We start from the raw sequence: 15,520 nt of genomic DNA, 5'->3' as shown, positions 1-15,520 counted from the left end.
ATGTATATATTGTGAAATGATCACCACAATTAAGTTTAGTTAACATCCATCACCTCACACAGTCTTTTTTCCTTGCGATGTGAACTTGCAATATCTAGTCTCTCAGAAACTTTCAAATATACAAAGAGTATTGTTAACTATAGTCACCATGCTGTACATTACATTCCCAGAACTCATCTCATAACTGGAAGATTTTGCCTTTTGACCACCTTCACCCATAACCCACACTTCCCACTTCTGGCAACCACTAATCTGTTACCTGCATCCATGAGTGTGGCTTTTATAGATTCCACATATAAGTGAGATCATACAGTCTTTGCCTTTCTCTGTCTCACTTATTTCACTTATCCTAATGTTCTCAAGATCCATCTATGTTGTTGAAAATGGCAGGATTTCCTTCTTTTTATGGTTAAATAACATTCCATTACTTTATTTATACATACATATATCTCACATCTTTACCCATTCATCCACTGATGAAACAACATTTAGGTTGTTTCCATGTCTTGGCTATAAAAGTTTCAATTTGTAATAATCCAACATGACAAATTTCATTTCTCTCTTTGCAATAGGACTTGTGTGATCACTTACACACATTTTATCAGTCATTACATTTGCCAGAAGCTAAAGTTACAGAAAGTGAAATCTCACACTCAGGCTGCAAAATACAACAAATCGTAATGCAAAGAAGAATACCATTACTCATGGCAGCACCTGCCTGCTAGTGCTCAATGAATAGGATCATTTTTTTTTTTTTTGCGGTACGCGGGCCTCTCACTGCTGTGGCCTCTCCCATTGCGGAGCACAGGCTCCGGACGCACAGGCCCAGCGGCCATGGCTCACGGGCCCAGCCGCTCCGCGGCATGTGGGATCTTCCCGGACCGGGGCACGAACCCGGTTCCCCTGCATCGGCAGGCGGACTCTCAACCACTGCGCCACCAGGGAAGCCCATGGATGGGATCATTTTTGCTCAATAATCCTCAGTGCATTTGGGGGCGGTGGGGAGGATACAAATATATACACAGTTTCGTTTTTTTTTTTTTTAAGGAAGTTATTTCAGAAAAAAATAGTGCCAGAAGAAGTAGCATTAAGTGTGTGAGCTTATATTCAGTCAGAACATAAGAAAACCATGGACAAAATCATATCAACATTTTTAGGAAAAGGCAGAGGAAAAGTGATCATAAAGAAGATTGAATAGAAATAACCAGAAGAAAACTTGAAAAGAGAAAAAAAAGGAGATCGTGTTGTCAGAAGAGCAAAATGAGAAGATTTTAAGAACAAGGGCCAATGCAACAACAGAAAGGAAGATAAGTGCTGAAAGTGTCACTTGGATGTAGCAACTAGTGACGACCCTGAGGACCGTTTCAGTGTATGATGGGCATCAAAGCTGAACTGTGAGAAGTTTAAGAATGAATGAGATTTGATGGGGACTTCTCTGGTGGTCCAGAGGGTAAGACTCTGCACTCCCAATGCAGGGGGCCCAGGTTCAATCCCTGGTCGGGGTGCTAGATCCCACATGCATGCCGCAACTAAGAATTCACGTGCTGCAACTAAGACCCGGAGCAGCCTAAATAAATGAATAAAAATTTTTTTTAAAAAAAGGATGAATTAGATTTGAGAAGTAGAGGTGATGAATTTAGGAAAAGCTTTCTGGAGTTTAGGTGTGACACAGAAGGAGTCAATATGGCAGCAGACAGAGGATCGCATGGGAGTGGGGGAAGGGTGGTTTTAAATGTGAGAGATTTAAACATGCCCAAATCTTGACAGAAGAAAGGGAACAGAGAGGGAGAGGGCTGAAGATGCAGAAGAAATGAGAGGTGATAAAATTCAGGGGAGAGGCACTGGGGCTCTTCCACTGAGAGGAGAGGCAAGGATGGATAAGAAGCAACTAAGTGTGTGAGAAGGGTTAAGGAGTTAGGGGGCTGCCATCTGATTTCTTTTATTGTCTTGGTGAAGAAAAGAAGAGTTCACTGGGGAAGAGGACATTCACATGCTGACTGAATCTGTAGGCTACCTGTCTCCCTCCTTCTTTGACTTCTGAAGTCACAGGACAGCAGATTCAGCAGGTTGAATGCCATATTCTGAGAAAAGCTCTACCTGGATAGAATCTGCATTTGAAGGAGTAATTTGTAAAGACACCTCAAGTGCTAACATTAAAACGGGATGTGATTATAACCACTAATTTTAAAACCAGAAGTAGTAGTGAGATATCACATTTATTCTTATCACTGCTTTCAATATCAACAAAACTCATCTTCAAAACTCTCCAAAGCTGTTTCAGAGTCCAAAGCTTATTTGATTTTCTCTCTTCTTTCCCCCAGACTGTTTCCTTCTTTCCTCTATTCCACCTTTTAAAAGTATGTATCACCAGCAATATTTTCCTCCATCCTAGTTTCAACAGGAAAGGCCTTCAAAATGTTTAACACCTTATAGTATATGTGTGGTCTCTAATTTGGTCCTACAACAATCCTGAATGTCGGGTCAGGGAAGGCATTATTCTCAATATTCAGAAAAATGAAGTGACTTGACCATTCTTAGAAGCAGACATAGGACTCAGACCTATCTTGTGACTCCAAAGGCAGTTGTCTGTTCTACCACACACACTCCACTTATAATAACTTCTGAACACCCAAAGGCAGCTCATGTTCCTTCCAACTTCAGAGTAATTTCAAATTCACCCAATTTTAAAGGTAATAAGGCCTGTATCATAATTTCAATTCTCTGCCTATCATTAACAGATCTTACCATCCCTCCCTCATAATAAGGAATCTAGATAATCTTGAAGCAGCAACTAATATTACTCATAGACATCTGCAGATACACATGTAGTCCTAATCACAGAAATCCTGAGCATCTGCAGAAGGTTATATGCTATTATTACCCAGGAAAGTAACAGTATCTCAGGTTTCTGCCTAATGTGGTGAAACCAAACAAGAAGGCCCTCAAGTTTCCACTGAGCAAGCAAGATAAAATGCTTCCCACAGTAACCATCTGTATTGGTTTCTTTCTGCTGCTGCAACAAATGACCATAAACTTGGTGGCTTAAAACAACAGAAATTTATTATCTTACAATTCCGAAGGCCAAAAGTCCAAAATGGTCTCAGTAGGTATAACAGACTGAATGTTTGTGTCCGCAGCCAGGAGTTTACATGTTAAAGCCCTAATCCCAATGTGATGGTATTTGGAGGTAGGGCCTTTGGGAGGTGCTTAGGTCAAGCAGGAATGGGATTAGTGCTCTTGTAAGAACTCTTCTACCATGTGAAGTTACAAGAAGTCAGCTGTCCACAACCTGGAAAAGGACCCTCACCAGAACCCAACCACGCTGGCACCCTGCTTGCAGACTTTCAGCCTCTAGAACTGTGAGAAATCAATGTTGCTTGTTTAAACCACCCAGTCTGTGGTAATTTGTTAAAGCAGCCCAAACTGACTAAGACACTGGGCTTAAAAACCTAAGTGTAGGGCTTCCCTGATGGCGCAGTGGTTGAGAGTCCGCCTGCCGATGCAGGGGACACGGGTTCGTGCCCCGGTCCAGGAAGATCCCACGTGCTGCGGAGCGGCTGGGCCCGTGAGCCATGGTCACTGAGCCTGCGCGTCCGGAGCCTGTGCTCCGCAACGGGAAAGGCCACAACGGTGAGAGGCCCGCGTACCGCAAAAAAAAAAAGAAAAACCTAAGTGCAGGCAGAGCTGTGCTCCTTCTGGGGGAACCAGGGGAGAACCCTTGCTTTGCACTTTCCAGCTTCTAGAGTCTACCTGCCTTCCTGGCATCAAGACCTCCTTACAGTAAATACATGACTTTGACCTCTGCATCCAACTGTCACATCTCCTCTGACTCTCCTGCCTCCTCTTTCATGTATAAGAACTCACGTAATTATATTGGTCACACCTGGATAATCTCCCATCACAAGATCCTTAATTTAGTCACATCTGCAAAGTCCCTGTTGCCATATAAGGTGACATATTCACAGATGCTAGGGATTACGACACTGAGCAGAGAGAGCTGGTACCCATTCAAAGTAAAGACACAACAAGCTAAGCTGCTGGCCACACGCCATGAGGAGAACAGGAAGATGTTCCCAATGAACGGCCACTCAACTGGTGATAGGCAGGCCTAGAACATAACTGGACGCAGCCTACTCTCCCGGCAGTTCTGCTGTTCTAGATTAAGGGTCAGTACTTTAAGAGAATTTTAAATATTTACAGCTAGCAAGTGGCAGGGTCATTCGACAAAGCTGGTGTGTTCTTGTAACCCTTATGACAGACGGCCTCACAGACACCTTCCATCACGGCTGGAAATCTTCTGTAAGTTGAACCACGGCCCAGATATAAAAGAGACATACCCCGCACAGACCAGTCTGGATTAAGAACGAACCTGATGACACAGGCCAGAGCAGAACAGAACGGAGGTTCTAGACCCAGGCTAAGTGCTTTCACTGTTGCTGTCTTTAAGGAAAGAAACTGCAAGTACATGAAGCCCACGGTGCATCTTTTTTTTTTAAAGATTTTTTTGATGTGGACCATTTTTTTTAAAGTCTTTACTGAATTTGTTACAATATTACTTCTGTTTTATGTTTTGGTTTTTTGGCCGCGAGGCATGTGGGATCCCCAACCAGGGATCGAACCCACACCCCCTGCATTGCAAGGCAAAGTCTTAACCACTGGACCGCCAGGGAAGTCTCCCCCATGGTTCATCCTTAAGAGGGTGCTTTCTAAAAAAAAAAGCCTGAGGTAATGCAGGCGGCACTGTGTTAATTCAGTCTCAGTAACCGTGTCTTCACAAAGAACTGTTTTTATTTTCCAGAGATTCTTTTACAGACCCATCCTGAGAAATGAAGTTAAGAAATTATGATGCCCAGAGTGTTCCACATCAAGTCAGCTGTATCCTTAGAGAGACGTTAGCTTTAACAAGATTTATTTCTGTCCAGCTGTTACTCTTTACACATACATAACACCTAAATCAATGCGTTTGCTACATGAATTTCCCAGGACTTGGTTCCATGGAACGTACATAAAATCTGTAGTTTTTCATTTAATATTCCAGGCAGTAAATTCCCTTTCCTCAGAATTCCTCAGACTACATGAAAAACATAGAAAGCTCCAGAACATGGCCTGCATACATTAGGTATTCATTAAGTAACAGCTGAACGACCACACGAATGCGGCAACATACAAAGGCCTAAATGAGCTCTCTTGCCACAGGTTAATCTGAGAAGTTTGCTTATTGGAAAGTACCATTTAACTCTTCCCAACAAACATTAATATGTAAATTGCACAGAGAGTTCTTTTTTTAAAATTTATTTATTTATTTATTTATTTATTTATTTTTGTCTCTGTTGGGTCTTCGTTGCTGTGCGCGGGCTTTCTCTAGTTGTAGCGAGCAGGGGCCACTCTGTTGCGGCGCGCGGGCTTCTCACTGCAGTGGCTTCTCTTGTTGCGCAACATGGGCTCTAGGCGCACGGGCTTCAGTAGTTGTGGCTCGCGGGCTCAGTAGTTGTGGCTCGTGGGCTCTAGAGCACAGGCTCAGTAGTTGTGGCGCACGGGCTTAGTTACTCCGCAACATGTGGGATCTTCCCAGACCTGCGCTCGAAACCATGTCCCCTGCATTGGCAGGCGGATTCTTAACCACTGTGCCACCAGGGAAGCCCGAAATAGAGTTCTTTAGTGCCAAAAGTATGCAAAACCTCTTTATCTTACACACATTCAAGTCAGGATATTATAGTGGTTGAAAAGTCTTGGAGACATGAAGACTGGGTTTGAATTCTGATCTTAATACTTCCTAGTTATGTGACTTTGGAGAAACTGTTTAATCCTTTTAGATTCCGTTTCTTCATCTCTGATGGTAGGAAAATAATATTTAACTTGTACAGTTGTCCTGAGCATGTAATGAACACAAGAAAATGTTCAACAGTTCCTGATACATTGATGACAACAATGGTGATGGCTGATACACCTGGATTGAGGCCTCTTGGTTACCCCCATTATCCAGGACAGACAAGCTCCTTGCCATGTGGGGGTCCACATGTCCCAGGGACATATTCATCAGACATGTTGCGCCCTAATTCTCTAGGGTAGCTGCCCATCTTCTCATGCAACACACACTAATTCTCTGAGGTGGGCATAAAGCCCTCCCTAATCCTTCCTTGCCAGCTCTGCAGCTACTGACAGTCTAACTCAGTTACATCTGCATGCTTATACTTCGACCAAACCAGGCTGCCTAGCAGTGCTGCAGGCTGCCCAGTCTATTCCCCCACCCCCAGCCAAAGTTCAGGCATGGCCCCAAGGCATGATCCACTGCTGATGCAGGGAGGAGGAGGGAGAGCTTTTCACTGATGTAGCCATCTCTTTTTCCTTGTCATCTTTCTTCCATTTTATCCCCAGCTCCTCTTCCCACTATCTCTTTTTATTTGCTTCAAGAGTTGATCTAAGAGGTGCCCATTAGGGCCTCAAAGTCTTCTCTATGTAGATCTTAATTACACTAAAGATTGTTACACAGGCATTCCCCATTAAAATAAACTTTCGGGTGCAGAAAGAGTAAAGCAATAAACAAACTCCCATCTAATGGACGGTAATTCAGGCATATTCACAGAAATCATTCCTCCATTTTTAGGACAAGGACTTTTCCCCATGTCCTGTGCTATTCTAACATAGAGTTATTCTTATTTACCGTAAGTAACTATGGGATATAGAGAGTGAACAGGGAAATATGAAGTTAGGTTTACCAACAATCTCCTCAGAAACTTACAGTTGGGGAGGTTGCCCTTCCAGAGTGAAAAGGCTGGCTGCACTTCTTCCTGAGGGAGATCCCAACTTCTGCCTCAGAACCCAAGAGGAGCAAATCAGAAATGGAATCATGTGTTCCTACCCAGACACACTCTCCCAGCCCTGCAGAAATGATAGGCCTTGAAGAAATGGTTACCTAAAGTAAGAGTAAATTTTCATGAACTTATTCTCATAGCTTCCTACAATTAAAAGGAAAATAAGAGAATACATTTGAACGTACAAAGACTAAGTCACGTTTACAAATCACCTTTATTTTATCTGAGTTTACTAGAAAGAAATAAATTCAGGAGGCAAAAAATAGTTTTTCATGTGATTTACATATCTGATGTTTTTACCACATAAAAAGCATGACTTAACAGTTTTCTCCTTCTAATTGTGTAAATTATTTTCTCCTAAGACCTGTATCACAAATGCGAACCCTTAGGAATAAAGGTAACAGAAAAGAAACTCTGTTCTGAATAAGCCCTAGAAAACTTTAAATAAACTACCAAAACCAACTGCTAATTCTTTTGCAATGATATGAGCCATTGTTTAAAATTCTCTAGCTTTTCACATCTTTTTCTTTGGAATGTAAAAAAAAAAAAAAAAAAAAAAAAAAGGACAGATAAGGTCTATATAATTTTAGCAAGACAGTCGATCTTTCCAGGCAAGGTCTGACATACTAGATAAGATCAGGAAACTGAATTTCCCTCTGCTAGGAAAAATGCGATTTCAAAAATATGAATGTAATGCAAGATATCTTCTATAGCCTTCAATTTAATCTCTCAGTACAGATTTACAGTCCTGCTATATTGACTTATGGCCTGTACAAGACAGAATTCAGTGAACTTCTGAGTATGTCTGTTCCCTTTCTTTGCATTACGCATTAATGACCACTCGCCTTTAGAAAGCAATTCCTTCCTATGGAAAGCTAACCAACACACCCAATCTTTTATTCCTACTTTGTGAAATGCTCATGTGAAATAAAACAGGTTATGGAACAAGCTCAAGAAAAATCACAAGTTACCGCCATCAATAGCATTCCACTTGTCTGCCTCTTCTCATCCTAGCACGTTCTTGAGAACAGGACAGAAAAGGCCCACTTAGACAATCACGCATCTCAATGAACAGACCCCAGACCCAGATGACCCAGTGGAGGCTGGGACAATTGAGCAAGAAAGAGGAGGAAACCTATTTTAACAGCATAAAAAATAAAAGATATGTCAAATACAGTATTTTTAAGGTAAGCATATAAGTATTATAAGCATAAATAAGACTGTCTATCTGAGGTTAAGATCTGTCTTAGACTTTTAAACCAAAAGTCACATTAATGAATATACTTTTGTACCTCAAAATCATCACCTCCAAAGTCTTTCCTCTGTTCATCACCAAGAGACAGCATTCAGTCTTACCGAATAGAATCTATACTAACCAATGTGGTAAGTTACTTAGTACCTCTCTACCATCCAACCAGTCAGGAATTCTTGAGTTAAATCCTCATGAACAAATGACATCCTACACCAAAAACTTGGTTGCCTTTATTACTCTTATTCTATGAAGCTCATGAACGAAAACCCCTACTTATTTTATAATTGCTCGTCCAACTTATAAAACTTAGATCGACACCTTTTTACACTGTATTTCTTTAAATACTCTTTAACCATTTACTTTCTTAAAAAGCAATAATGCCTATCACTTCAAGAGACTAGCCACTTGGCTCCTAACACACATTAAATGGCTAATTCAGTCCTCCTAACAGCACAAAGGGAAAGTACTCTCTATAATATGGCTGCGAAAAAAACAGAAACTATGTAAGCCACCTACAAAGAAATCTGCACACACATAAGCTATGAATCTTACAACTCTACAACTTTGGGCAGAAGTGGAAAAAATGCAAAGAAATTAGCAATGGAAAACATGTTTAAGTTTTTCACTCATTTTCAGTTACAAAAACCTAAAGATCAGGAAAAGCCAGAGATACAGTGAAATTTATACAAGAAAAATTTAATATGAAGTCATTGTACTCACCGTCTGATGGTTTCTGTCACAGTAACGCAGCCCAAAGTAATCTATCTCCACAAGGTTTATGTGACGGAATACGTGCTCAAGGACAATGGAACCTTTCGTTGACTTCTGCAAAAATAATTCACAGTTTTGTGTGTGTGTTTTTTTTTTTAATAAGGTGCCTTGTCTTTCTCAGTGGGACACAATCACAGTTCTCATCTTTTATTAGCTTTGCTCACATGGGAACAATTTTATTAGCCCATAGTTCCCTCTTTAAGTTTTGCCTCAATTACAAAGAAAGGGATTTCAGTATTAAATGAATTGCTTTGGAAAACAATTTTTTAATTGTTGTACATTTTAAATTAATATAAGGTTCTTTTCTCACAGGACTAAAATATCTTTAAGACAAAATTATTATTTTAATAAAGATAACAGTTTATATGAAGTGCATCTAATAAATTCAACAAAAAAAACTTACTTTGGTTAAAAATCCCACAGTTCTTTCACTTTAAAAAGCAATTTTCACCTACATCATTACTCTCACAACTAATGCAGAAGATATATAAAATTAAAATAACAATAGCCAAAGCTTTTTAAAATTTTTTCTTATTTTCCGTAGTAAGGTTTTATGTTTTATTTTTTTTAATTGAAATATAGTATGCATACAATATTATGTTAGTTTCAAGTGTACTACATAAGGATTTGACATTTGCATACATTATGAAATGATCACCACAGTAAGTTTAACAACCATCTTTTCCCATACGGTTACTATGATATTATTGATAATATTCCTTGTGCTGTATATTACATTCCAGTGATTATTTACTACATAACTGGAGGTCTGTACCTCTTTATCCCTTCACCAATTTGGCCCCCTCCCTTCTGGCAACCATCCATTTGTCCTTTGCATCTACAAGTCTGCCTTCATTTTGTCTTATCAGTTTGTTCTGTTTCTAGATTCCACAGGTATTTCTCTTTCCCTCTCTGACTCATTGCTCTTAGTATAATACCCTCTAGATCCATCCATTTTGTCACAAATAGCAAGGCTTCTTTTTTTTTTTTTTATGGCTGAGCAGTATTCCACTGTGTATATACACACTGCATCTTTATCCATTCATCTATCAATGAACACTTAGGTTGCTTCTACATCTTGGCTATTGTAAATAATGATGCAATGAACACTGGAGTGCATATATCTTTTCAAATTAGTGTTATTGATTTCTTCAGGTAAACCCAGAAGTGAAATTGCTGGATTATATGGCAGTTCTACATTTAATTTTTCGAGAAACCCCCATACTGTTGTCCATAGCGGTTGAATCAATTTACATTCCCACCAACAGTGTACGAGGGTTCCCTTTTCTCCATGTTCTCACAGACATTTGTTATTTGTTGCCTTTTGATGATAGCAATTCTGACAAGTATGAGGTGGTTTCTCACTGTGGTTCTGATTTGCATTTTCCTGATGATTAGTGATATAGCTCATCTTTTCATGTATCTGTTGGCCATCAGTCTGCCTTCTTTGGAAAAATGTCTATTCAGGTCCTCTTCCCATTTTTAAATCAGGATGTTTATTTTTTTGCCATTAGGTTGAATGACTTTTTTGTGTACCTTGGATATTAACCCCTTACTGGATATATTGTTTGCAAATATCTTCTCCAATTCAGTAAGCTGTCTTTTCACTTTTTTGACAGTTTCCTTTCTGTGCAAAAGCTTTTTAGTTTAATGTCGTCCCATTTGTTTATTTTGCTTTTGTTTCCCTTGCCTGAGGAGACAGATCCAAAAAATATATAGCTAAGACTGATGTCAAAGGGCCCACTGTTTGTTTTCTTCTAAGAATTTTATGGTTTCAGGTCTTACATTTAGTCTTTAATCCATTTTGAGTTTATTTTTGTATATGATGTGAGAAAGTAGTCCAGTTTGATTCTTTTACATGTAGCTGTCCAGTTTTACAAACACTATTGAAGAAGCTGTCTTTTCCCCATTGTATATTTTCCTGCCTCCTTTGTCATAGATTAATTGTCCATATAAGTGTGGGTTCACTTCTAGGCTTTCTGCTCTGTTCCATTGATCTATATGTCTGTTTTTGTGCCAGTACCATATTGTTTTGATTATTGTAGTTCTGTAGTATAGCTTGAAACCATGGAATGTGATACCTCCAGCTTTGTTCTTCCTTCTCAAACTGCTTTGGCTATTTGGGGTCTTTTGTGTTTTGATACACATTTTAGAATTATTTGTTCTAGTTCTATGAAAAATTCCACTAGTATTTTGATAAAGATTGTGATGAATCTATAGATTGCCTCGGGGAGTATGGTCATTCTAACCATATTAATTCTTTCAGTACATAAGTACAGTATATATTTTCTTTTTTTAAAATAAATTTATTTTATTTATTTATTTTTGGCTGCATTGGGTCTTCATTGCTGTATGCAGGCTTCCTCTAGTTGCAGTAAGTGGGGGCTATTCTTCGCTGTGGTGCACGGGCTTCTCATTGCAGTGGCTTCTTTTATTGCGGAGCAAGGGCTCTATGTGCGCAAGTTTCAGTAGTTGCGGCACGAGGGTTCAGTAGTTGTGGCTCATGGGCTCTAGAGCACAGGCTCAGTAGTTGTGGCGCAGGGGCTTAGTGGCTCCACAGCATGTGGGATCTTCCCAGACCAGGGCTCGAACCCATGTCCCCTGCATTGGCAGGCGGACTCTTAACCACTGTGCCACCAGGCATGCCCTTAACTCTAGTATTCACCTGTGAAGCCATCTGGTACTGGACTTTTATTTACTGGGAGTTTTTTAAAAATTACTAATTCAACTTCATTACTGGTGATTGGTCTGTTCATATTTCAATTTCTCCCTGATTCAGTCTTGAAACATTGCATGTTTCTAGGAACTTACCCATTTCTTCTAAGTTCTCCATTCTATTGGTGTATAATTATTCACAGTAATCTCTTAGGATCCTTTGTAGCTTTGTGGTGTCAGGTGTAAATTCTCTTTCATCTCTGATTTTATTTATTTGGGCCCTCTCTTTTTTTCTTCATAAGTCTGACTAAAGATTTGTCAATTTTGTTTATCTTTTCAAAGAACCAGCACTTAGTTTCATTGATCTTTTCTACTGTTTTTTCCATCTCTATTTCATTTATTTCTACTCTGGTCTTTATGATTTCTTTCCTTCTGTTAACTTTGGGCTTTGTTTGTTCTTTTTCTAGTTCTTTTAGGTGTAAGGATAGATTGTTTGACATTTTTCTTGTTTTCTGAGGTACGCTTGTACTGCTATAAACTTCCTTCTTAGAACTGCTTATGCTGCATCCCGTAGATTTTGGATTGTTATGCTTCCATATTCATTTGTCTCCAGATTTTTTAATTTTCTCTTTGATTTTTTTGAGTGACTCATTGGTTGTTTAGCAGCATACTGGTTAGCCTACAGGTCTTTGTTTTTTGCAGTTTTCTTCTTGTAGTTAACTTCTAGTCTAACACCAGTGAGGCTGAAAAAGATGTTTGATATGATTTCAATCTTCTTAAATTTAAGGAGACTTGTTTTGTATCCTAGCATGTGATCTATCATGGAGAATGTTCCATGTTCATTTGAAAAGAATGTATTCTGCTGCTTTTGGATGGAATGTTCTAACTGTATCTATTAAGTCTATCTGCTCTAATGTGCTGTTTAAAGCCACTGTTTCCTTTCTGATTTTCAGTCTGGATGATCCATCCATTGATGTAAGTGGGGTGTTGTTTTTGTTTTTGTTTTGCCTGTGCCCAGTGGCGTGTGAGGTCTTAGCTCCATAACCAGGCATCAACCTCATGCCCCCTGCAGTGAAAGAGTGGAGTCCTAACCACTGGAGCAACAGGGAATTCCCTGAAAGTGGGCTGTGAAAGTCCTCTCCTATTAATGTGTTACTGTCAATTTCCCCTTAATGTTTGTTAATATTTGCTGTATGTATTTAGATGTGCCTATGTTGGGTGCATATATATTTACAATTGTTATATTTTCTTTCTTCTTGAATTGATCCCTTAGATCATTATATACTGTCCTTCTTTGTCTTGTTACAGTCTTTCTTTTAAAGTATATTTTGCCTGATACAAGTATTGCTACCCCCCAGCTGTCTTTTCATTTCCCTCTGCATGGAATACTTTTTTCCATCCTCTTACTTGAGATCCAAGACACACACACTGAAAGTAAGTCTCTTGTAGGAAGCATATACATGGGTCTTGTTCTTTATGCATTCAGCCACGCTGCCTTTTGACTGGAGCATTTAGATTTAAAGTAATTGATAGGTATGTAATTATTGCCATTTTGTTAAGTTTTCTGGTTGTTTTTGTAGTTCTTTTTTCTTCCTTTCTCCTATGATAGATTTTTGGTTTGCAGTTACCATAATGTTCACATTTAACAACCTACATACATGTGATTATTTTAAGGTGACAATTTCAAGTTTGAACACATTCTAACATTTTTCTCCACTCCCCAATGTTTACTGTGTTTGACATCATATTTTATATCTTTTTGTTCTGTATACCTCTTACCTACTTCTTGTGGATATAGATAATTTTCAATATCTTCTACCCTTCCTACTAGCTTTATAAGTGGTTGGTCGACTACCTTTACTTAATATTTGCCTTTGCCAATTCAATTTTTCCTTTCATAATTTTCCTATTTCTATTTGTGGTCCTTTTTCTTTTCTGCTTAGAGTAGCCCCTTTAACACTTCTTACAAAGCTGATTTTGAGGTGCTGAACTCTTTTAGCTTTTCCTTGTCTGTAAAACTCTTTCTCTCTCCTTCAAATCTGAATGTTAGGGACTTTCCTGGTGGTGCAGTGGTCAAGAATCTGCCTGCCAACGAAGGGGACACGGGGGTTCGAGCATTGGTCTGGGAAGATCCCACATGCCACACAGCAAATAAGCCCATGCGCCACAACTACTGAGCCTGCACTCTAGAGCCGACATGCCACAACTACTGAAGCCAACACACCTAGAGCCCATGCTCTGCAACAACAGAAGCCACAGCAATGAGAAGCCCGTGCACCGCAACAAAAGTAGCCCCCACTCGCCACAACTAGAGAAAGCCCACACTCAGCAAGGAAGACCTAACTCAGCCAAAAATAAATAATAAATAAATTTATTTTTTTAAAAATCTGGATTAGGGGATTGGTTCAAGATGGCGGAGTAGAAGGACATGCTCTCACTCCCTCTTTCTAGAACACTGGAATCACAACTAACTGCTGAACAATCATTGAAAGGAAGACACTGGAACTCACCAAAGAAGATACCCCACATCCAAAGACAAAGGAGAAGCTGCAATGAGACGGTAGGAGGGGTGCTATCACAATAAAATCAAATCCTATAACTGCTGGGTGGGTGACTCACAAACTGGAGAACACTTACCACAGAACTCCACCCATTGGAGTGAAGGTTCTGAGCCCCACGTCAGGGGGCTCACACCCCCACAACCTGGGGGTGTGGCAACAGGAGGAGGAATTCCTAGAGAATCAGACCTTGAAGGCTAGTGGGATTTGATTGTAGGACTTTGACAGGACTGGGGGAAACAGAGAGTCCACTCTTGGACGGCACACACAAAGTAGTGTGTGCATCGGGACCCAGGGGAAGGAGCAGTGAGTGACCCCACAGGAGACTGAACCAGACCTATCTGCTAGTGTTGGAGGGCCTCCTACAGAGGCAGGGGATGGCTGTAGCTCACCGTGAGGACAAGGACACTGGCAGCAGAAGTTCTGGGAAGTACCCCTTGGCGTGAGCCCTCCCAGAGTCTGCCATTAGCCCCACCAAAGAGCCAGGGTAGGCTCCAGTGTTGGGTCGCCTCAGGCCAAACAACCAACAGGGAGGGAACCCAGCCCCACCCATCAGAAGTCAACTGGATTAAAGTTTTACTGAGCTCTGCCCACCAGAGCAACAGCCAGCTCTACCCACCACCAGTGCCTCCCATCAGGAAACTTGCTCAAGCCTCGTACATAGCCTCATCCACCAGCGGGCAGACAGCAGAAGCAAGAAGAACTACAATCCTGCAGCCTGTGGAACAAAAAACACATTCACAGAAAGATATACAAGATGAAAAGGCAGAGGGCTATGCACCAGATGAAGGAACAAGATAAAACCCCATAAAAACAACTAAATGAAATGGAGACAGGCCATCTTCCAGACAAGGAATTCAGAATAGTGATAGCGAAGATGATCCAGGAACTCGGAAAAAGAATGGAGGCAAAGATCGAGTAGATGCAAGAAATGCTTAACAAAGATCTAGAAGAATTAAAGAACGAACAAACACAGATAAACAATACAATAACTGAAATGAAAACTACACTAGAAGGAATCAATAGCAGAAAAACTGAGGCAGAAGAAAGGATAAGTGACCTGGAAGACAGAATGGTGGAATTCATGGAGCTGTGGAACAGAATAAAGAAAAAAGAATGAAAAGAAATGAAGACAGCCGAAGAGGCCTCTGGGATAACAAATGCAACAACATTCACATTATAAGGGTCCCAGAGGGAGAAGAGAGAGAGAAAGGACCCGAGAAAATATTTGAAGAGATTTTGGTCGAAAACTTCCCTAACATGGGAAAGGAAATAGCCACCCAAGTCCAGGAAGCACAGAGAGTACCATACAGGATAAACCCAAGGAGAAACACGCCGAGACACATAGTAATCAAATTGGCAAAAAATAAAGACAAAGAAAAATTATTGAAAGCAGCAAGGGAAAAACAACAAATAACACACAAGGGAACTCCCATAAGGTTAACAGCTGATTTCTCAGCAGAAACTCTACA

General features: G+C 40.2%; 1 protein-coding gene across 2 annotated transcripts in view; it reads right to left on the bottom strand.

The window, feature by feature from the left end:
* The window catches only part of EPB41L4A (erythrocyte membrane protein band 4.1 like 4A), a 273,927-nt gene that overhangs the window by 148,373 nt on the left and 110,034 nt on the right, over positions 1-15,520 (bottom strand). For both annotated transcript variants that reach the window (XM_024122305.3, XM_028493131.2), the window contains exon 3: positions 8,785-8,889. In XM_024122305.3, coding sequence (XP_023978073.1) covers positions 8,785-8,889 — 105 coding nt within the window. The remainder of the gene's footprint in view (positions 1-8,784; positions 8,890-15,520) is intronic.

Source organism: Physeter macrocephalus, chromosome 8 (assembly GCF_002837175.3).
Source record: "Physeter macrocephalus isolate SW-GA chromosome 8, ASM283717v5, whole genome shotgun sequence".
NCBI lineage: Eukaryota > Metazoa > Chordata > Mammalia > Artiodactyla > Physeteridae > Physeter > Physeter macrocephalus.
Note: the sequence above shows the minus strand (reverse complement) of the source record. Positions and strands in the feature narration are given on the sequence as shown.